The sequence below is a fragment of the Psammomys obesus genome, unplaced genomic scaffold (assembly GCF_907164565.1).
Source record: "Psammomys obesus unplaced genomic scaffold, mPsaObe1.curated_primary_1811, whole genome shotgun sequence".
NCBI lineage: Eukaryota > Metazoa > Chordata > Mammalia > Rodentia > Muridae > Psammomys > Psammomys obesus.
In genome coordinates, this window is record NW_026596064.1 from 10,656,867 (window position 1) to 10,676,416 (window position 19,550).

The 19,550-nt window shown below is 42.8% G+C and overlaps 1 protein-coding gene across 2 annotated transcripts in view; it reads right to left on the reverse strand.

The window, feature by feature from the left end:
- The window catches only part of Acap2 (ArfGAP with coiled-coil, ankyrin repeat and PH domains 2), a 111,841-nt gene that overhangs the window by 61,616 nt on the left and 30,675 nt on the right, over window positions 1-19,550 (reverse strand). For both annotated transcript variants that reach the window (XM_055624984.1, XM_055624983.1), the window contains exons 2-4: window positions 10,133-10,190; window positions 1,301-1,420; window positions 326-379 (exon numbers count right to left, since the gene is read on the reverse strand). In XM_055624984.1, coding sequence (XP_055480959.1) covers window positions 326-379; window positions 1,301-1,420; window positions 10,133-10,190 — 232 coding nt within the window. The remainder of the gene's footprint in view (window positions 1-325; window positions 380-1,300; window positions 1,421-10,132; window positions 10,191-19,550) is intronic.

Consider the following 19,550-nt stretch of genomic DNA (forward strand, 5'->3'; position numbering starts at 1 on the left):
GATATTAAGTTTATTACGGAAGATGGGGTATCATTTTATTCAGTGGTGTAGCCACTGGTAAACCGTCCATAAAATAAACCAGTAAGTAACCCTTTACCCATGGCTCATACAAACAATGCTAATTAAACTCAGCGGAGGAAAGGTTCATTACACTAGAATGGGAAATAAAGCAAATTAACTTTCCTTCTTCACCACCATACACACACGGTGCATTTTATTTCAACCCAATATAAAAACCAACCAAGTCATCAAATCAGCCATCTCATAAAAGACTGACGCTCAAGAGCATCAAGAATCACGGCACCACCTACTTACTAATACTTACTGTATGGAAATTTATCATTTCTTGGAGACTGTCAGAAAACTTGGTCAAACTTGTCTGTAAGGGGAAAAAAAAAAGTCAGGTCACTTACCAACTAATAATATAAGTCAGGAAAATAAGACTTTAGCATTTCTGACAAAAAAATCAAATTATCCCATTAGCGGTAACATTTACTTGCAAGGATAATCCTAAAGGCTCACTGGACATGATCTGCAGAGGCCGTGTCTATACAAGTCTAATGTGGCAACCTACGGAGGCCTAGAAAAATCTAAGGATCATTACTGTCCCAGCCACAGTATGTACAAAGCTACAAGTTTGATAGCGTCAATAATGTGGCCCTGTGAGCAACTACGGATCAAACTGTTTCCTCACTTCCTAGCTCTCAGCATGAAAGAAACATCAGCAACAGAACACAGAAAGAGATCCCGGCTAATCCCGGACAACAAGCTAATGGGGAGCTGCCCGGTTCCCAAGCACACAGTTGGGCCCTGCTCTGAGCAGGCAAGTACTGCTCTCGCACACTCAGCTACTGCTGGCCGCTGGCAGCTACATCAGCTCACCATCTCAACGCAAACTGGAATGCCGTAAAGCAGGGTTAGGGCAGTGGTGCGAAGTACGCACACTACAAGTCAAAATTTAATGTACAACCGCCTGAAGAAACCACAAGTGCCGGCTAGGCAGGCGGAGGCGCATGCCTTTAGTCCCAGCACTCAAGAGGCAGAGGCAGGCAGATCTCTGTGAGTTCAAGACCAGCCTCGGCTACAAAGCAAGTTGCAGGACAGCCAGAGTTACACAGAGAAACTCTGTCTCAAAACAAAAAACAAAAACAAACAAAATTACAGAAGATGGCTCCCAGGGCTGGCAGCTCCTCTACTCTGGTTTTAAGTTTGCTATAACCATCAGTATAGTAAATTCATGCATAATCGTATGATGCTCTGCTGCGCTCATCACTTTACCTGTAATTTTAGTGATACCAACCTCAACCACAGCATCATTGCTAGAATACTGGGCCAGGTCTCGAATCCCATTCATGAACTGTTTATTTGCAAGACAAAAGGCTTTGCCGGTATCAATCATCGCGATACAAAGTTTCACAAGCTGAAAAAGAAAAAAGATGTGATGAGAAGGGAACCGGTTTGTAAGTGTCTTAGTTGGACAAGCATAAGCGTAAGCGGTTGGTACATGGGTTAGCCTACTAGACAGAAATTATTGAAAGAAATTTTCCTTTGCCTTACATAGTAAACTCACGAGAAGAGTTATGCCAAAAGGTTGACCTTTTAGGACCTAGAGGCTGTGTGATAACAATGCACCACCTTTTTTTCAAGTCAAATTTAGATCCATAATTTAAGCTTGTAAGTATTTATTACATCTCCTAGAAGTGGGGCCAGGAGAGAGCTCAGTGGCAGAGCACTTACCCATGTGAAAAGCCCTGTGTTCAGTTCCTGGCACACAAGAGAGAGAGAGAAAAAAAAACAAACTATGCTCCTGAGGAAAGAGAGGGGCGAGCGGACAGCAGTGCGATGGAAACATAACTGAATGTAAATGCTGCGGTGCGCTGGAGTAAAGGGGCATGAACTGGAACCGTAGGTTAGTCATGCGCTCAATGTCACGCTGCCAGACTGGAAACCACTAGAAAAAAAGGATTTCTTCTCTAACGCCTGTTTCAGGCATTGATTAAAGCCTTAGAACCGAGCCTGTCCCAGCCTTTCCTGGCTTCCCTCCCTCATGTGTCTTCATTGTGACTCATCCACATGACACGAGTGTGACATATGCATGCGATAGAAGAAGATACACAGAATGGACACAGCCAGCAGTGTGGCTTAGCTGCAGACACTGCCTAGGATGCAACAGGCTCGGATTCAACCCAAGCACCAAAAACAAAGACAGCTCTACAAGAGGTAACAAATGGTAGCACCCAAAACATATAAGGAAAAATCAGATTTTTTAAAATGCTAATGTTTTTTATTGAAATGGAAATAATCCATTGCAATAAAATATATGTATATCCTTTTGCATGCTTAGAAAATTTCTGCAAAAACTCGTAAAAAGCTTGGTCAGAGTACTCTTTAGCAAAGGAATCAGGCAATAAGCAACTGTCACTGGGTATACCTCTTTTGCCTTTGAATTCTGTTCCATATAGGTAACACTACTCAACAAATTAAATATCAAAAATAATTAAATTAAATTAAAAGGAGACGCTAACAGTATAGCATGATTAAAGCAGGATTTTCAGCTCAGTCTATTCAGATTCAAATCCTAATGCCATCTAAGTGGGTCTAGGTGACAGTAACCTTAACAAGAGTGCATTTCTTCATCTGTGTAATACATAGCAATGGTATGAACCTACAAGCAGCTTCTATCAAGAGACACCACGCAAAACACCTCAGCAAAGCAGCCGTAGGTGCATGGGAACTGCTCGGCAGAAAGTCTACCTCCTTGTCGGCGAGCTTTCTGACTGCGGCTGGCTTCTGTTTCGATTTGTAAGAAGCCAAGAGGTGGCTGAGAAGGAAAAGGAGAGAGGCAGCAAAGGATCTGCACAGAAAAAGATACTTTTATTGCTGCAAAAGAACGGGTTGTCTCTAGATTAGGAAGGAGAAATAAAAACATTCCCACCAAGCAGAATGGCAGTCACTGTGTTGCTCTTAGAAAGCAGTTAAGCCACACAGGGCCACTGCAGAGGCAACAAGAGACCTGCCAGCCGGTGGGAGAAAACTGGATGTAGCATTTCAGGAATCTGTAGCTTTACCAAACACACTGTAACTTCTTTATTGCCCAGATTATGTCATTAAGCTCCATGTAAAGGAGAATTCTACTAGGCATGGAAGGGCCTATAAACTAGCTCTAAGAGGCTGAGGCAGGAGAATCACCAGCATGGGGGTTTAAAACTAGCCTAGACAACAAAATGAGACTGTCTCAAAAGTATAAACATGCATTATTTCAAGTGAAAGCAGCCAGTCTTAATTGGCTAAATGACTCATGATCCCATTTATAAGAAATATTCAGGGGCTGGTGTGATGGCTCAGCAGTTAGGAACACTGGCTGTTCTTCCAGAAGTCCTGAGTTCTATTCCCAGCAACCACATGGTGGCTCAAGACCATTTATACTGGGATCTGATGTCCTCTATTGGTGTGCAGGTGTACATGCAGGCAGAGCGCTCCTACATTTAAAATTAATAAAATTTAAAAGGTTTAAAAAAAAAAAAAAAAGAAAGAAAGAAAGAAAGAAAGAAAGAAATATAGCCAGGCGTGGTGGTGCATGCCTATAACCCCAGCACTCAGGGAGGATCTCTGTGAGTTCGAGGCCAGACTGGTCTACAAAGCAAGTCCTGGACAGCTAAGGCTGCACAGAGAAACCCTGTCTCGAAAAACCAAAAAAGAAAAAAAAGAAAGAAAGAAATATTCAGAAGAGACAATCCACAGAGAAAGAAATCAGCTTAGGATATACAAGACAGAGGAAAGTTGGAAGCAGCAGATAGAAGGCTTCTTTGGGGAACAGGGAAATACCCTGCCATTAGACCAAGGTAGTGATGTCCAACAATGACTATACTGAAAATCATTTTAAAAAACATACTTTACATTAAGTGAATTTTATCTCAATAAAAGAAAATTACACACACACACACACACACAAAGTACAATGAAGTGAACTTTAAAAATGGTCTAGTCTGGGAGGGCAGGAGTGAAGATGTCTACAGCTAACCAGACATCCTGTGTTCGTGCAGGAAGATAGCTGCTACCATCAGTGATGTACACAATTCCCACATCTTGCCCTGTCCCAAACTAAAAGCACAAAAAACTAAAAACCAGAACCCTGCCCTGCCAGAACCCTGGCTCCACACCCATTCTGTCCCAGCCCGTGTGAGCCTGAATACAGGCCCCACACCACGTGTCTGTGGCTGAACCAGGCTGCAGAGCTGGCCTGCCCTGGATCACAGTGATTCTGAGCTGAAGATCCTGGTATTGAAGGCAGTAAGAAAGCAGCCTGATTGTTGATGGAGTTTTTCATCAGTATGTCTGAAAGAATACACTCTGACAACCATGACCGTCAAACACTGTTTCTGAGGTGGGTAGTTCTTCAGTTAGCTACCAGCTTCCTTAATTCTGATATATCTGAAGAGATCCAGAATTACATGTACACAGCACAGATTTCCCTGAAGGAGGATGCTGATGATATCACAGGGCCAGATTCTTAGAACCCAGTTTTCACATGAACTCTGTTCTCAGAGGCATGACGGTCAGATGAAAATAATGGTCCAAGTATGGGATCCAATTAAATTGCCCCATTGAAGATGCTCAGAATGCTGATGGTGAAGAAATGGAGATTTAGATGACAAGTCAGGACAGCAAGTCACACTGTGCTCGGGGTCCAAAAGGAAATTTTGAAAGAGCTGAGGAGCAAGGAGAATCCATGCAGACCACAGAATCTGAAGATCTAGGGTCCCAGGAGCTTCAATCCTTAACATTTAATGATGAAATGAGTAAGGTGAAAGACGAACAGACTCCAGGCTGGACAACAGATGCCTGTGGCATCTTCTAAATATGTGCTCTATGGTCACCGTCAGGAGCAGGCTGTCCTCCAGGCACCCGGTAAGACATTTTCTAACAAGGCAGATGGAGGAGTATGCAAAATTCCACACAGTAGACGGGCCATTTCTTTATGAAACGTGTACAAAAGGATTCACACCCAGGCCCACCTGGAATAAGGCCTATACAGCTGTGAGGTGTACAGGAAGTCATCTTTCTCTGCCCCTGGATTAAAGGAACACAAAAGGGTTCACAGCGATGAAAGACTGTGCATGTCACATGGACGACAAAGGCTTCAACTGCACGCCTCAGCTCAAAGTCTATGAAGGAAGGCACACAGGGAAAGCCCTTTGTGGGTCGTTGCCACACCACGGCACTTGCCAAGAGGCACGAGAAGAACATGCGCAGTAAAAGAAAATGGGCCACCACTGGTGCCACCCAGAGCGAGCTCAACGGTCTCGGGCAGGAGCAACAGCCCCAGAAGCAAAGCAGCCGCTGAACACCTCACCTGTGGCTGCGACGAATTGGGAACACTTGTCCAGAGACCGCTGCTTCCATGGCAGCCTACAGGGTGCTGTGCCACCTGGACCTGAGGCAGTAAGTACTCAAATCAGGTGTTCTTAAAACTTCTCAGTGCTTTGTTTTTAACGGCTGAGTAGTATTCCATTGTAAAAATGTACCATAATTTCTGTATCCATTCTTCGGCTGAGGGGCATCTCGCTTGTTTCCAGTTTCTGACTATTATGAAGAAAGCCGCTATGGACATAGTTGAGCAAATGTCCTTAATGAATGGTGGGGCATCTTTTGCATATATGCCCAGGAATGGTATAGCTGGGTCTTGAGGTAGAACTATTTCCAGTTTTCTGAAAAAGCGCCAGATTGATTTCCAAAGAGGATGCACAAGTTTGCACTCCCACCAACAATGGTGGAGGGTTCTCCTTTCTTCACATCCTCTCCAGCATGTGCTGTCACTTGAGATTTTAGCCATTGATTTTAGCCTGGCAAGTGGATAGGGGTTGTTCCTAACATGGACTCTATTGCCTGCTTTGGGAACAGTTCCCCCCCGGCAGGGCCGCCTTGCCGGGCCTCAGGGGATGAAGACGTGTGCCGTTCTGGTGTGACTTGATGTGCTGGCGAGTGTTGATACGTTGGGGAAGGGAGCTCTCCTTCAATGGGGAAAAGGGCAAGGAGAGGGGGGAAGGAGGGGAAGAAGAGGGGATGGAGGGGGCACCCCAGGGATGTGAAGTGGATAAACTAATATAAAATTTAAAAAAACAAAACACCTTCTCAGGGCAATTCTGTCCCTAAATTATCACCAAACAAGTTTCAGTACATTCGGGGCTCCAGTAACTCCTCCTGCCCTTCTTTCTTATGGTTTTAATTTGAAAACTCCCAAGTCTGGCTTAAAGCAAGAGACCTCTGTTCTATTCTAACTCCTCCATGCTTGGCAGCCTTGTGAGCATTTGGCACAGAGTACCTGAACAAGACGGCTTCCTAATCATCTCAATGTATGTGACTTACAGTCAAAACAGCATTTTTATTAACGGGATAAAAGTATTTTATATTAAAGCAGAAGATGCTGGTCAATTACTACCAAGAACAGTGCACACGGTTGGAGACACAGGATGCTGTTAGTTTTATACCAGGTCTGCTGATTTCTTTTTTTAGATCACTGCTTCTGTGAACGAATGATGGTTGCTTTGCTGAAATGGTTCTTCGTCATGAAGGGTTGCGATCAGCCCTGAACCCACCCCATGGGTGGTCACTGTTGGTCACTTGTACTGTAAGGTTAGAGGGACCCAGAAGGTGGTGGAGTGGGGCTGAGCCCTGAGAGTCCTCTCCTGTGCAATGCTGCCACTCCCCACCAGCTGGCATCTGTGTGATGGATCAGAATGAGGGGAGGAGACAGGGTTCTCAGCCTCAGAGACAAGGTTCCCACACATGCAAAAGTCCAAAGATTTTCTACATCACAAATCTTACTAATTCCAAAATTAGTTTGTTTTGATATCAAAATTAAGACAAGAAACAAAAACGGGTCCGCAGATGTGTCCATAGTTTAGATCTGCAGGCTTTGGGGAGGGTCTGCGCCATTTACTCACTCTGAAGACGCAATGTGCTTACTTAAATAATTTAGAAGACTGTAAGTGTGTAAACGGCAGTGTTGGTCTTAATGACTCCAGGGAAAAGACAGCTGTACTTTTTTGGGGGATGGGAGAGCACTAGACTAAACACCTTTCCTTGACAAGCACCAGACATTTAACTAATAGCAAAGGCTGCCAGACCAAATGTTCACATTACATTCATAGTTCACTGCTGTTTACTGTTTTGTAGAAGCTGACTGCTTTTTTGTAGTCAAAAGTCAATTAAAAACTTTGTTTCAGATCTGGTTGTACTAACTGTTCCTTTACCCATTTTCTTAGGAATCTACTGAAATGCCAGCAACTGGATTATATTCTGTAGGTTATTTTAGGATATATACTTGTAGAAAATGCCAACTTTAACATCCTAGTTTGAGTCTTAAGAATTTTCTCTTTAAAACATATATTTTCATTTTATTAAAAGAATTTAAGCCATCACAAAGAAACAGGATATAGGATCGGAGGTGCTGGGGGCCTAAAACAGTGAGGTACTGAGGTTGACAACTGGAAGAGTTGGAGACGCTGGTTCGACAGCGGGACATCAGCACTCCAGAGCTCAGAGACTACAACTGAGAGACGAGGCAGAGACTAGGGTCACAGACATGTGTGACAGAATGAGCACAAAGTGGCCTTCGCAGAGCAAGCACGCTGACAGGTAGGAGCACACACTGGCGCTGCCCAAGAGGAAAGGCTGGCTTGGTAATGCAGGAAGGGCAGAGGTCTTGCCTATTACTTGGCAGCAATGGATAAAAATATAACTGAATAATGAAAAGCTACCTCAGTATAAATATCAACTTGATCTAAAATGTCAGGCTGGTAGCCTAACTCATTCATCCAACAATTTCTCGCTGCCAGGTTCCTGTCATAGGCACTTGCCAGTTTATAGGAACACAAACAACTCAGTGCCTAGACAGTAATACACTCATTCTCTCTCTCCCCCGCCTTCTTCTCTCTCTCCCTCCCTCCCTCCTTATCTCTCCCTCCCCCCCATTTTTCCATGTCTAACTGAGGATGATAGCAAATTTGCAGCACTGTAGTGAAGATCAGAAATAAGTAAACACGGGCTTTGTGCCCAGTAAGCGCAAGAGCAGAAAGTTTCCTTTGTTTGTTTGTGGAGTGAGTTTGTCATCTAAAGACAGTCCAAATCTCCAAGGAGCTATCTGTTGAAAACATTATCATCTATTACTGTTTGCTTAGCATTTACCATGTTGGGGCTAGAGAGACAGCTTGGCAGTGAAGAGCATTCTCTTCCAGAGAACGAGGGTTCAATTCCTAGTACCCATGTGGTGGCTCACAGCCTTCTGTCACTCAACATCTCTTCTTGCCGTAGGCACTAGGCACACAAGCGGTGCATAGACATACATGTTGGTAAATCACCCATGCACATAAAAAAAGAAAATAAAAATAAATAGTATCCACCATGCACCAAGAACCACGGTAGGCACTTTCCATGATAGATTAGTTCAAGTTGTTCTTGTAACACCTCAGTGGGAGAGGCAGACGCCCTGATTTTTCCCTGGTTTGAAAAGTAAGAAACCAAGGCCCAGAAATGTTGGGAGGTTTACCCAAAACTGTGTAATTACAGTTACATGATAGAGTCTCCTGCAAAACTAGGCTCCAGGCCTTTTGCTCTCAAGCTCAAGGCTCTGCTACAAATAACACTGCAACACTGTAGTAGTTTAAGTGAAAGTGCATTCAAGAAATGATGCAATACAAGAACAACAACAAAAAAAAAGCTAGAGGTTTGGTAGAAATTGAGCTGATATTTAAAGAGATCAACCACACAAACAGGTAACACAAACCAACTACACCAGAGAGAAGACACAATAGGTACAGAGATCAGACCTGGACAGCAACTGTGAGACACTGTGTTGTTGAAAACACCAGAACCCCTTGCAGAATGGATAACTGGATCAGTGAACAATACCACTCCGAAAGCATTCTTCACAAGACAGAACACAACCACTGGGAGCACAGGATCTATGCGAACCAAACAAGAACTAGTCACCAAGCAAGCTTAGTTTGTCCCTGCTGTGATTTCCAATGAAGCCGTGTGCAGCGCTGTCAGCTGAAGGCAGCACCCCCATACGTCCTTCATGCTTACATCCGTAATCCCTGTCCCTCATGTTCCTCATGCTTTACTCCCTAACACCCCATAGCTCCAAGGAAAAAGACAAGAGCTTAAGAATTTGAACAGGTGCATTTATTTTATAGCAATTTAGATCTTAACCCAGAGAAACATAGAAAACAACTACAGATCTTCAAGAATAAAGAAAAGCAAGGGTCAGAGAGCAATTACTTTAAACACTGTTAAGTCTTTCCATGCTGAGTCCCTTTTAGTTAAGAAAGACTCTAGAATTCCAGTATTTTGATCATTTAAGACTGGAAGGTTCTTTCGACCTGCACCACCCCACCAAAAGATCCCCAGGTGACGCTTATGTACTGTAAGGTCTGAAAAGACTTTTCCACAGCAAAGCCCTTTAAGTGTACAACAGGAAATCGCTGTCAGGAGACTACTGTAAACTTATGCCTGTCTCTAGGGATCTGGAGAGATGTCATTGAACAGCAGTTACAGAAGAAAGTCTGAAAAGATGGCTCAAAGCCATGTATTTCTCATTCCAATGCTCTGCTTGGCACACAGATGACAATGCTTCATGAACACACATCCAAAAATTACTGTCAATAACAACACAGAAGATGGGAATCAAGGTGCAGTTACCCTTACAGAAAATATAACTGGGCAACTATTAAGTACTTTAAACATTTCTGGAATTAGCTTTAAAAAATGGAATAAACACTTTACATTTTATTTGTATTTGCACCTGGCAACACCTAAATTTGCAACAAGGATCATCAGGTTATATATGAAACCCATTAAGTATCAAAAGTGAAATCAGAGAAGACAGAACAAACTTCTAACAACATAAAGGAAGCCCTGTGAGCTTCTGAAGTCAGGGGTGGACACAGATCCTTGTTCTCACAACTAATCTTTGAACAGGCAAGCTCCTTGATACCTCTAGCCTTCATTTCCTCCTGTGCGCAATCAGGATGACAGCAGCTATTCTCACAGAGATCCCAGACTTCAGGCACTGACTGCTCACTGTGGGAAGCAGGAGTTACTGTTTTTCAGAGTGAAATGTGAAGTTTACCTTGTCCAGCTTCAGTTCCAGTTCAGCCACATCGCCCTCCACTTCCTCCAATGCGGCCCTAGGAACATTGAATAGAGAGAGTTAGCTCATTGCCTTAAAGGGAAAAGGGACACTTTACTCTTAAAAAGTAACTTTTCATCCTAAGTGAAAACATAGATGTGCTTAAAAATTAGCTTCTACGCAAATATAATGATAATTTACATAAAATGCAATTGACAGATAACAGAATTACTGCTGAAGCCAAAAAGAGATTACATTGGACTAACTTACTTTTCTAACATGTATTTTTAATTACATGTATGTATGTGGTATGTGCATGGTTACATAAGTGCCCACAGAAGCCAGAGGCATCGATCCCCTGGAGCTGGAGCTGAGACAGCTGGACCTCTGACACAGCGTGGGGCACAGAATCCAGGTCCTCCAGAACACAAGCAAGTGGTCTCAACACCGAGCCATCTTGCCATCCCCAGGACAACTTACTCTTAATTACTAAAACAATTCAAATTAATAACCAATAGTTACTAATAAGTATTAATAACTAATAATTACAATTAATGACTAATATTACAAATTATTAGTTATTTGGATATCAAAGTAATAACTAATAATTACAATTCAAATTAATTACTAATAACAATTCAAATTAATAACTGTTTTGTGTTTTTAAAAATGGATTAAGAGTATGTAGGCAAGAGCCATAAAATACAGAAAAAAACACTAATCAAATAAAATTATCCAAAAGCCTATTTTCAAAATAAAAAATTGAGTAGAAACTTTTTAATAGTTGAGCCTTAACTTATTCTGATTTGTAGATGACGAAGTATATGACACCAAAGAGCAAGGCACTAGTAATCAAAGGCACTTTTACTATGAGAAATAACTCATAAGGTTAATTTGTTCTCCATCAATATAATTTTAATACAGAAAAATCAGCAAAGGTTAGATCATATAAAAGAAGACAGTAAACAGTAAGCCAGACAACCGATGCCACCACAGGCCACAGTCCAAAACTGGAAATGTCTAAAATAAAACATGTGCCGTTAAAACTTTTTCTTTTCCTTTTTTTTCCTCTCTCTTTTTGTTGTTTTTCAAGACAGGGTTTCTCCGTGTAGCCTTGGCTGTCCTAAACCAGGCTGGCCTCAAACCCACAGAGATCCACCCGCCTCTGCCCCCAAGTGCTGGGATCCCAGGTGTGTGCCACTGCACCAATTAAACTTTTTTTCTTTTTTAAAATTTATTTGTTTGTTTGTTTGTTTGTTATAGTTTATTTGCTTTGTATCCCAGCTGTAGCCCCCTCCCTCAGCCCCTCCCAAGCCCACTCTCTACTCCTCTTCTACTCCTATGCCCCTTTCCCAGCTCAGTAATAGGGGAGGTCCTCCTCCCCTTCCATCTGACCCTGGTCTATCAGGTTTCATCAGGACTGGCTGCACTGTTTTCCTCTGTGGCCTGGTAAGACTGCTCCCCCCTCAGGGGAGGTAATCAAAGAGCAGGCCACTGAGTTCATGTCAGAGACAGCCCTGTTCCCCTTAATAGGGAACCCACTTGGAGACTGAGCTGCCATGGGCTACATCTGTGCAGGGGTTCTAGGTTATCTTAATGCATGGTCCTTGGTTGGAGTATCCGTCTCAGAAAAGACCCCTGAGCCCAGATTGCTTAGTTCTGTTACTCTCCTTGTGGAGCTCCTGTCCCCTCCAGGTCTTTCATCTCCCCCTTCCTTCATAAGATTCCCTGCACTCTGCCCAAAGTTTGGCTATGAGTCTCTGCATCTGCTTTGATACCCTACTGGGTAGAGTCTTCCAGAGGCCCTCTGTGATAGGCTCCTGTCCTGTTCCCTGTTTTCTCCCTCTTCCGAGGGTCCATCCTGTTTGCCTTTCTGAATGAAGATTGAGCATCTTACCCAGGGTCCTCCTTTTTGCTTAGCTTCTTTAGGTGCACAGATTTTAGTATGATTACCCTATATTATATGCCTAATATTCACTTATAAGTGAGTATATACCATGTGTGTCTTTCTGCTTCTGGGATAGCTCACTCAGGATGTTCTTTTCTAGTTCCCACCATTTGCCTGCAAATTTCATGATTTCCTTGTTTTTAATTGCTGAGTAGTATTCCATTGTGTAAATGTACCACAATTTCTGTATCCATTCCTCAACTGAGGGACATCTGGGTTGTTTCCAGCTTCTGGCTATTACAAATAAAACTGCTACGAACATGGTTGAGCAAATGCCTGAACAGAACACCAACAGCACAGGCTCTAAGATCAACAATCAATAAATGGGACCTCATGAAACTGAAAAGGTTCTGTAAAGCAAAGGACACTTCATGAGAACAAAATGACAGCTTACAAATTGGGAAAAGATCTTCACCAACTCTATATCTGACAGAGGGCTAATATCCAGAATGTATAAAGAACTCAAGAAGTTAAACAGCAACAAATCAAGTAATCCAATTAAAAAATGGAGTACAGAGCTAAACAGAATTCTCAATAGAGGAATATCGAATGACAGAGAAACACGTAAAGAAATGCTCAATGTCCTTAGTCATCAGGGAAATGCAAATCAAAACGACCCTGAGATTTCACCTTACACCCATCAGAATGGCTAAGATCAAGAACTCAAGTGACAGTACATGCTGGAGAAAAAGTGGAGAAAGGGGAACCCTCCTCCACTGCTGGTGGGAATGTAAACTTGTACAACCACTCTGGAAATCAATCTGGCGCTTTCTCAGACAATTAGGAATAGCGCTTCTTCAAGATCCAGCTATACCACTCCTGGGCATATATCCAAAAGATGCTCAAGTACACAACAATTGAAACTTTTTATGGGTAAGATTTTACACCAAAGGCGGTGTATGACAAAATATAAGTTACATCTTAAGTTACATATGCGCTCTGTGCACACTTGCAACAGGCTCCAAACCCTCAAGTCTTGCCAAGCAGGCACCCTCCCACTGAGCTCCAACCACAGCCTCATGCCATTTTCACATACCTACTTGATGTCCTAGTGATTTTCCAATAGTTATTTTAAGAACAACTCAAAATTTGTTTTAATTGGATAGTAATGGAAGACTACCTTCCTATTCTCAAGCAATGGACTATAAACAAAAGACAGCCAGGATATAAGCCTTATTTCCTATTTCCACTAACTGGGTGACCTCTGAATAAATACTCTATCAGCTCCAACTGAGAACATACATCTTAGAAGCTTTTAAGTATCCAAAATTTAAAAAGAAAAGAAAAACAATTTAAAAACCTCTGTAAGTTATTTCAGTAAGCATGTTCCATTACAAATGAGATCTTGCATACACTCCAGGAACACAGAAGGCAGCAAACACACAGCACAGAGGCAGGGTACATCTTCCTGACCCACGGCTGGAAAACATAATCCTCACCCTTCACTTACACACCACTTAAACTCACTTCATACCTGAGAACAAATAAATGGGTCTCCACAAGGATACTCTAGTCGACTGAGAACTAAGATGTGCAGCAGTCAGAACAATCTAGATAAATGGTGGCGTCTTCTCCCTGGGTGAGGAAGCAAGTGCCGAAGCAAGGTGGCAGTGCAAGCCTGTAATCCCAGCGCTCAGGGCACAGAGGGGCGAGGATCTGTGAGGCTGAGAGTTCTAAGACAACCCAGGCAACACCCTCACCTCAAAGTGAATACACAAATGAAGGTCATCTTACTGACAGGGAAATATGGACATGAGATTAAATTATTACACAGAGGGAGAAGAAAATTACACAATTAGGATAACATAGCCCCAGATTTATGTGGGGAAAAAACTGTGTAAACACATAAAAAATTATCTATAAGAAGATTTACCAATCTGAACTGTAACACGGAAGAACCAGGATTGGAGGGCAGGCTGCATAAAGATGAATTTGCATTCTAGCTATTTGTGGCCCTGGAGACTTCAGTATTTTCAGCAACAGTACATTGTATTCAGAAAACAACTCTTCGATAAGAGGGGCTTGTCCCTTCACTCACTCAGGCTGCCTGACAAATGCCCCCTGAACCCCGAGGCTTGCAGTATGTGTCTCCACCATTGCCCCCTTCTCCGGCAGTCTGAGCTGCTCACAGCGAGGCCAGGCTTGAAGATCTGCTGACTCAAGGGACAAGTGCGCTAACTCTGACTCTCAGGGCCTTCATTCACTGTTAACCTTTACCTTATCAATTTTCCAATTATTATTTGTTAAAATGAGCAGCATTAGATTTGATTTAAACTCTGGTCTCTGCTGGACATATACTTGCAGACTGATAGTACTTTATACAGTGTTCAATCTTGTTTCACTGTGTAATCCTACACCTTTATCTATAAATTCATGGATATGTTAGGGCTGGTGCTGGTAGAGGGCTCTGTAGGCCCAGCTACTGAGAGTGAGGCAGGAAACAGCCAGAGCCCAGGAGTTCATAGCAGCTGGTAACAGAGTAAGATCATTAAAATAAAATATAAATAAATGAAATGTGAAGACAGGAAGGGGGAGGACCGAGCAATAAAAATTGTCCCTGTCATCAGCCACAGTGTGGTAAACACTAGTACCCTGTGCTCTCGAGCAAATTCTACTCCTTTTGTCTTCACTAATGTGATAGAACCATCCTGAGTCATGTACTTGATGAAATAATCTAATATTCCTTCAGATATTGCATGCAGTGATCATTCCTTTCCAACTCTCCCAGATATCACTAAGCATAAAACTTTTAAGTGCAAGTCCTTTAAAAGGTCAAAAATCAGGGGTTTGTAGGCATGGGCTCAGTTGCTAAAGCACTTGCTTTGCAATCATAAACACTGAGTCTGATCCCCAGAGCCCATAAAAAAAGCCAGCAGGACCAACACCAGGAGTGGTGGAGTGCACTAGGAAGCCCGCACTGGGCAGGAGGTGAAGAACTCACTGGCCAGCCAGAGAAAGCCTGTCTCCAAGGAGGTAGACAGCCTTCCTGAGGATGACAAACACCACTGGCCTACACACACACACACACACACACACACACACACACACACACGCACGCGCACACACACACGCACACAAACTTGTACGTGCATGCTCCCACATACAGAAACAAACATGCATGCACACACATGAACAAACTACATGTATGCACATACATACATACATGCACAAAGGAACAAACATACCTGCATGCACATGACCACATACACATGAATAAACATTTGCATACATACACACAAGCACACATAACCAAACACACATGTGTGCACATGTTCCTACACACATGATCAAACACACATGCTCCCACAGACATGTACAAGTGTGCACCTACACACATGCTCTCTCTCACACATACTTTTGGTTTGTTTTTTCCAGACAGAGTTTCTCTGTGTAGCCCTGGCTGTCCTGGAACTCACTGGCTGGCCTTGAACTCAGAGATTGATCCCGCTGCCTCCTGAGTGCTGGGATTAAAGGTGTGCACCACCACTGCCCAGACATACACACATACTTTAAAAAAAAAAAAAATCAAACTTGGTCTGTAGCTAAGGAGTAGAGTGTTGTCTGCTAGGAAGTTCAAGTAAGAACCCTGGTTTCATCCCAAACACAGAAGGCTTAAAAAAACATAAAAACAAAAATAAAGTAGGCACATTTTTTTAAGGCTACTCACCCTAACAATGAAAGAAAATATAAGACTAAGCATGAAAACGAGCAGAAGAAAGTCATGAGGACTATCGGTGGTGCTCCCCCCTCCTCTCACTTTAGTGTTGCTGTGCCTGGGGGTCTCTGTGTCACAGGTACTGAACTAAAGGCCTTGTGCATGCCAGGTAAGCGTTCCACCACTGAGCTACATGCTCAGCCTCTATACTGTTAAAAGAAAGGAGAAAGACAATGGGAAAATCAGTCAGCCAATAGTCAGCCAAGTCAGGTCACAGCCCACTGCACAAAGTGAAGGAGCTCGAGCAGTTTTTACCTTTTATTATGTTAATTTAGTGTGTGGTGTGTGTGTGTGTGTGTGTGTGTGTGTGTGTGTGTGTGTGTGTGGTGGGTATGTATGTCTGTGTGTGCGGGGGGGGTATGTTGTATGTATGGGTGTATATGCATGTATGTATGTGTTTGTGGAGGGTTGGTGTGTGTGTGGCGTCTGTATGTGTTGTATGCTATATGTTTATATGTGTATATATACATGCGTTCTTACGTGTGCACATACAGCTGATCATTCCTGTAATCTCAGCAGTCAGGAGACTGTCTTGACTACCTGTCTTTTTTTTTTTTTAGGCAACACCACCACCCTTCACTCCAACTTTGGCAATATCTTACAATGGATTAGCCAAACTAGGTCACAGAATTATGCAATAGAAATGCAGGAACAAGATATTCAGGATCACTAATAAGCACACAGATGTCCTCCAGCAATCTCAAGCCTCCAAGAGACTCCAAGTCTTGACTACTGCTGAGGACTTCTCAGGCCTCACACAGCGCTGGGACGTAAGCTCACCAGTAAAGCACTTTATGACTACGAGCCACACCTAAAAAAGTTGCATGCGCACATATACATGCATGCATGTACTAACATTTGTAGTTCCTGTTTCATAAATAGCTTTATACCAAGAAACGACATAGTACAGAATGAGCATTTTATACTTGAACTGCTTCGTGTGTGTGCTGGTTAAATATCACCCCTAGCCAACTTCCTCTTTCAGCTCAACAGCCTTTTCCAACTTGAGCAATACTGGACTATTCTCTGCAAAGAAAGAACAATGGTCAGATGGAGGACAACTCTCCGATCCAAAGGCAGCCCTGTGACCAAGGGCAAAAAATGAGTCACACAAAGTCCTGACAGCAAGTTGTAGCTCCCTGTGACGGTGAGCAAAAACCCTGGAAAGCCATTTCCTAAAAGAGATCTCTCATATCACGAATGGCCACTTAACTTACTTGGTAAAGTCCAGATCTGTTCTATTGGATCTCTGTGAGGCCTTTATATTGAGAGGCAGGGAAATGGAGCTTTTATGATCCTGGCTTTCTATCTTACTAGCTATAGGAGCAAATTATTATACTTCCATTTCATCTACAAAATATAGATAACAAGGTCTTCCGTGGAGAGCGTGACCGACTTGAAGACTGAAAACTTTATTGCAGAGTCACACACTTAGCAACTGACAGTGCTGCCTACACTGCGTGCTGAGCACACAAGGAGGGTCCCCTGCCCTCTTCCCAATTCCATAGGCCAGGGGCTAGGAAATGATGGCATTCAGAAGCCCTCTTCCCAATTCCATAGGCCAGGGGCTAGGAAATGATGGCATTCAGAAGCCCTCTTGGATCCCAGGTATCCCCTCAGAGCCTATGTGTATGTAAACACAGGAAAACCCGCACAGAGATCAGAACAAAAGCAAGCCGAGGCTTTAAACACAGGAGTTCTTCCGCAGGCACTACGATATAGCAGAAGTTGCTTTGTTACTTTTTTGAGTTCCAATGAATGGAATTTGGGGTCTGCCTTTCCCAATTATCTTAGAAATGTTATAGTTACTCCTATTTCCTCAAACCTACAGGCTCCATGAGAAACTCTAAGATGAGGAGGGAACATGAAAAAATGAGCTAAAAGTGAGAAGCAAAATTTTACTCTTTCTGTCAATTAGTAAGAGTCCCCACAGAATATGTGAAGGTCTTCGGGCCTCCAGCCCGTCACCCATAAAAAGAAATGACCAGACTGGGTCTACATGTGGGATTACTTTAAAATCTAATATTCTGTTTCAACAGCAAGTTAACAAGCCCAAAACCTAAATTTGATTTTTTTTTTTTCCCAAGCAAGATTTCCTTCAGGCTCTTGTTTGTGCTTTCAAAAGAATTAGTTTAAAATGAATGACTGAATGTACAAATGAATGAATAAATTATTAAGTCTTTTCTGTATTAACAATTTCATTCTCCCTCAGGGTATCCTCTGTACATCAGGTAACACAGAAAGATGAAAATGGCCCATTTTTTCAAAGTTGTTTCATCAACATTTTAGAAGGAAAAGTTATATATTTCATACAGATTAAAAACACTCTGCCAAAACACTCTGAAAATAAGTTTTCAAAGGAAAGCGGTTGTAACTTAAGAGGCATAGCTCTAGTTCTCAAGCCTGTCAATACCATCCACAGTAAAACCATAGCAATGAGGGAAGCGCCACCAAAAATGCAACCAAGGAAAGCTCGGGGCTGGGACACAAGCAAGACCACATCCTCAAGTCAATGCACAAATACCAGTCACTCTGTAAATCCCAACTCACAATTAAAAAAAAAAAAAAAAAAAAAAAAAAAACAAAATAAAGTAGCCGGGCGGTGGTGGTGCACACCTTTAAACCCAGCACTTGGGAGGGAGAGAGGCAAGCAATCTCTGAGGTTGAGGCCAGCCTAGTCTACACTGTTCCGGGACAGCCAGGACACAGAGAAACCATCTCTAAATAAATAAACAGAGAGCAAAAGCTAAGCTTGTATTTATTGCCCAGCCTGTTCTATTCTGCACAGCAAACTTCTGCCCCTATCATCTGCACTCCACTCATCTCCCAGATAGACATGACTTCTCCAGCCACACCTGGCATTTCCTCTGTATGGCTAACAGCAGCTATGCCCATTAATGTTTATCATGGGCAGTGGAAAATATTCTCTATTGACACCACCGCAGCCTAAAGAAATGCTAGAGAACACCTTAATCAGGTGTAAGATTACTTTTCCCCTCCTTACACTCAATACTAGTTCAGAAAGCTATTTGCATGTGCTCCTCCTCCCCTGGTAGCCTGTATTTCTTGTTCAGGGAGTTAGTGAATTCAAGCAGCTGAGATGCCAGGATAATTACCGTGGGAGTCAACATCATGCCACAGGAGACAGTGGCAGAGGAGTGAGTCCACGTGCTACACTGGGATCAATAATCAGCAGCGACAGCTGATAACCTGCCCTTTACACCCTGCAAGTTTTGAAAACAGGGTGAAGGGAAGCTGTTCTAATAGGAGGAAAACGAGAGTTAAGGGGAACACAGAACCTTATAGATACACAGCGCTGCCTTCACCTGAGCCCAGAAAACAAAAGCCAAAAGACTCTTAAAAAGCCAAAAGAGTCTTAAATAAACCACAGGCACACACGCACACACACACACACACACACACAGGCACATTTTTTCAAAAGAAACTTTTTAGGTTAACATTCTCTGAAGTCACTCTACTCCCATGAACTGCTGTGGGGATTGATAGGAAAATTACCAGGTTTGGGGCACAGTATAAAGAGATAAAAATCAAATTTACCCAAGAACTAATATCCAGTGCTTACATTATTACTTGGGGCGGGTGTTCCTCACTGGCTCTGGAGAGAGCACTGAGGATATCATAGTTTATGAAAGGCAAGGAAAGAATTTTCACGTGGGAAGGATGCTCTGGCTCATGAGATGACCAGGATGACTGAGAAAGCAGCTGGACAACAGCCTCCCAAGGATGAGGGGAGA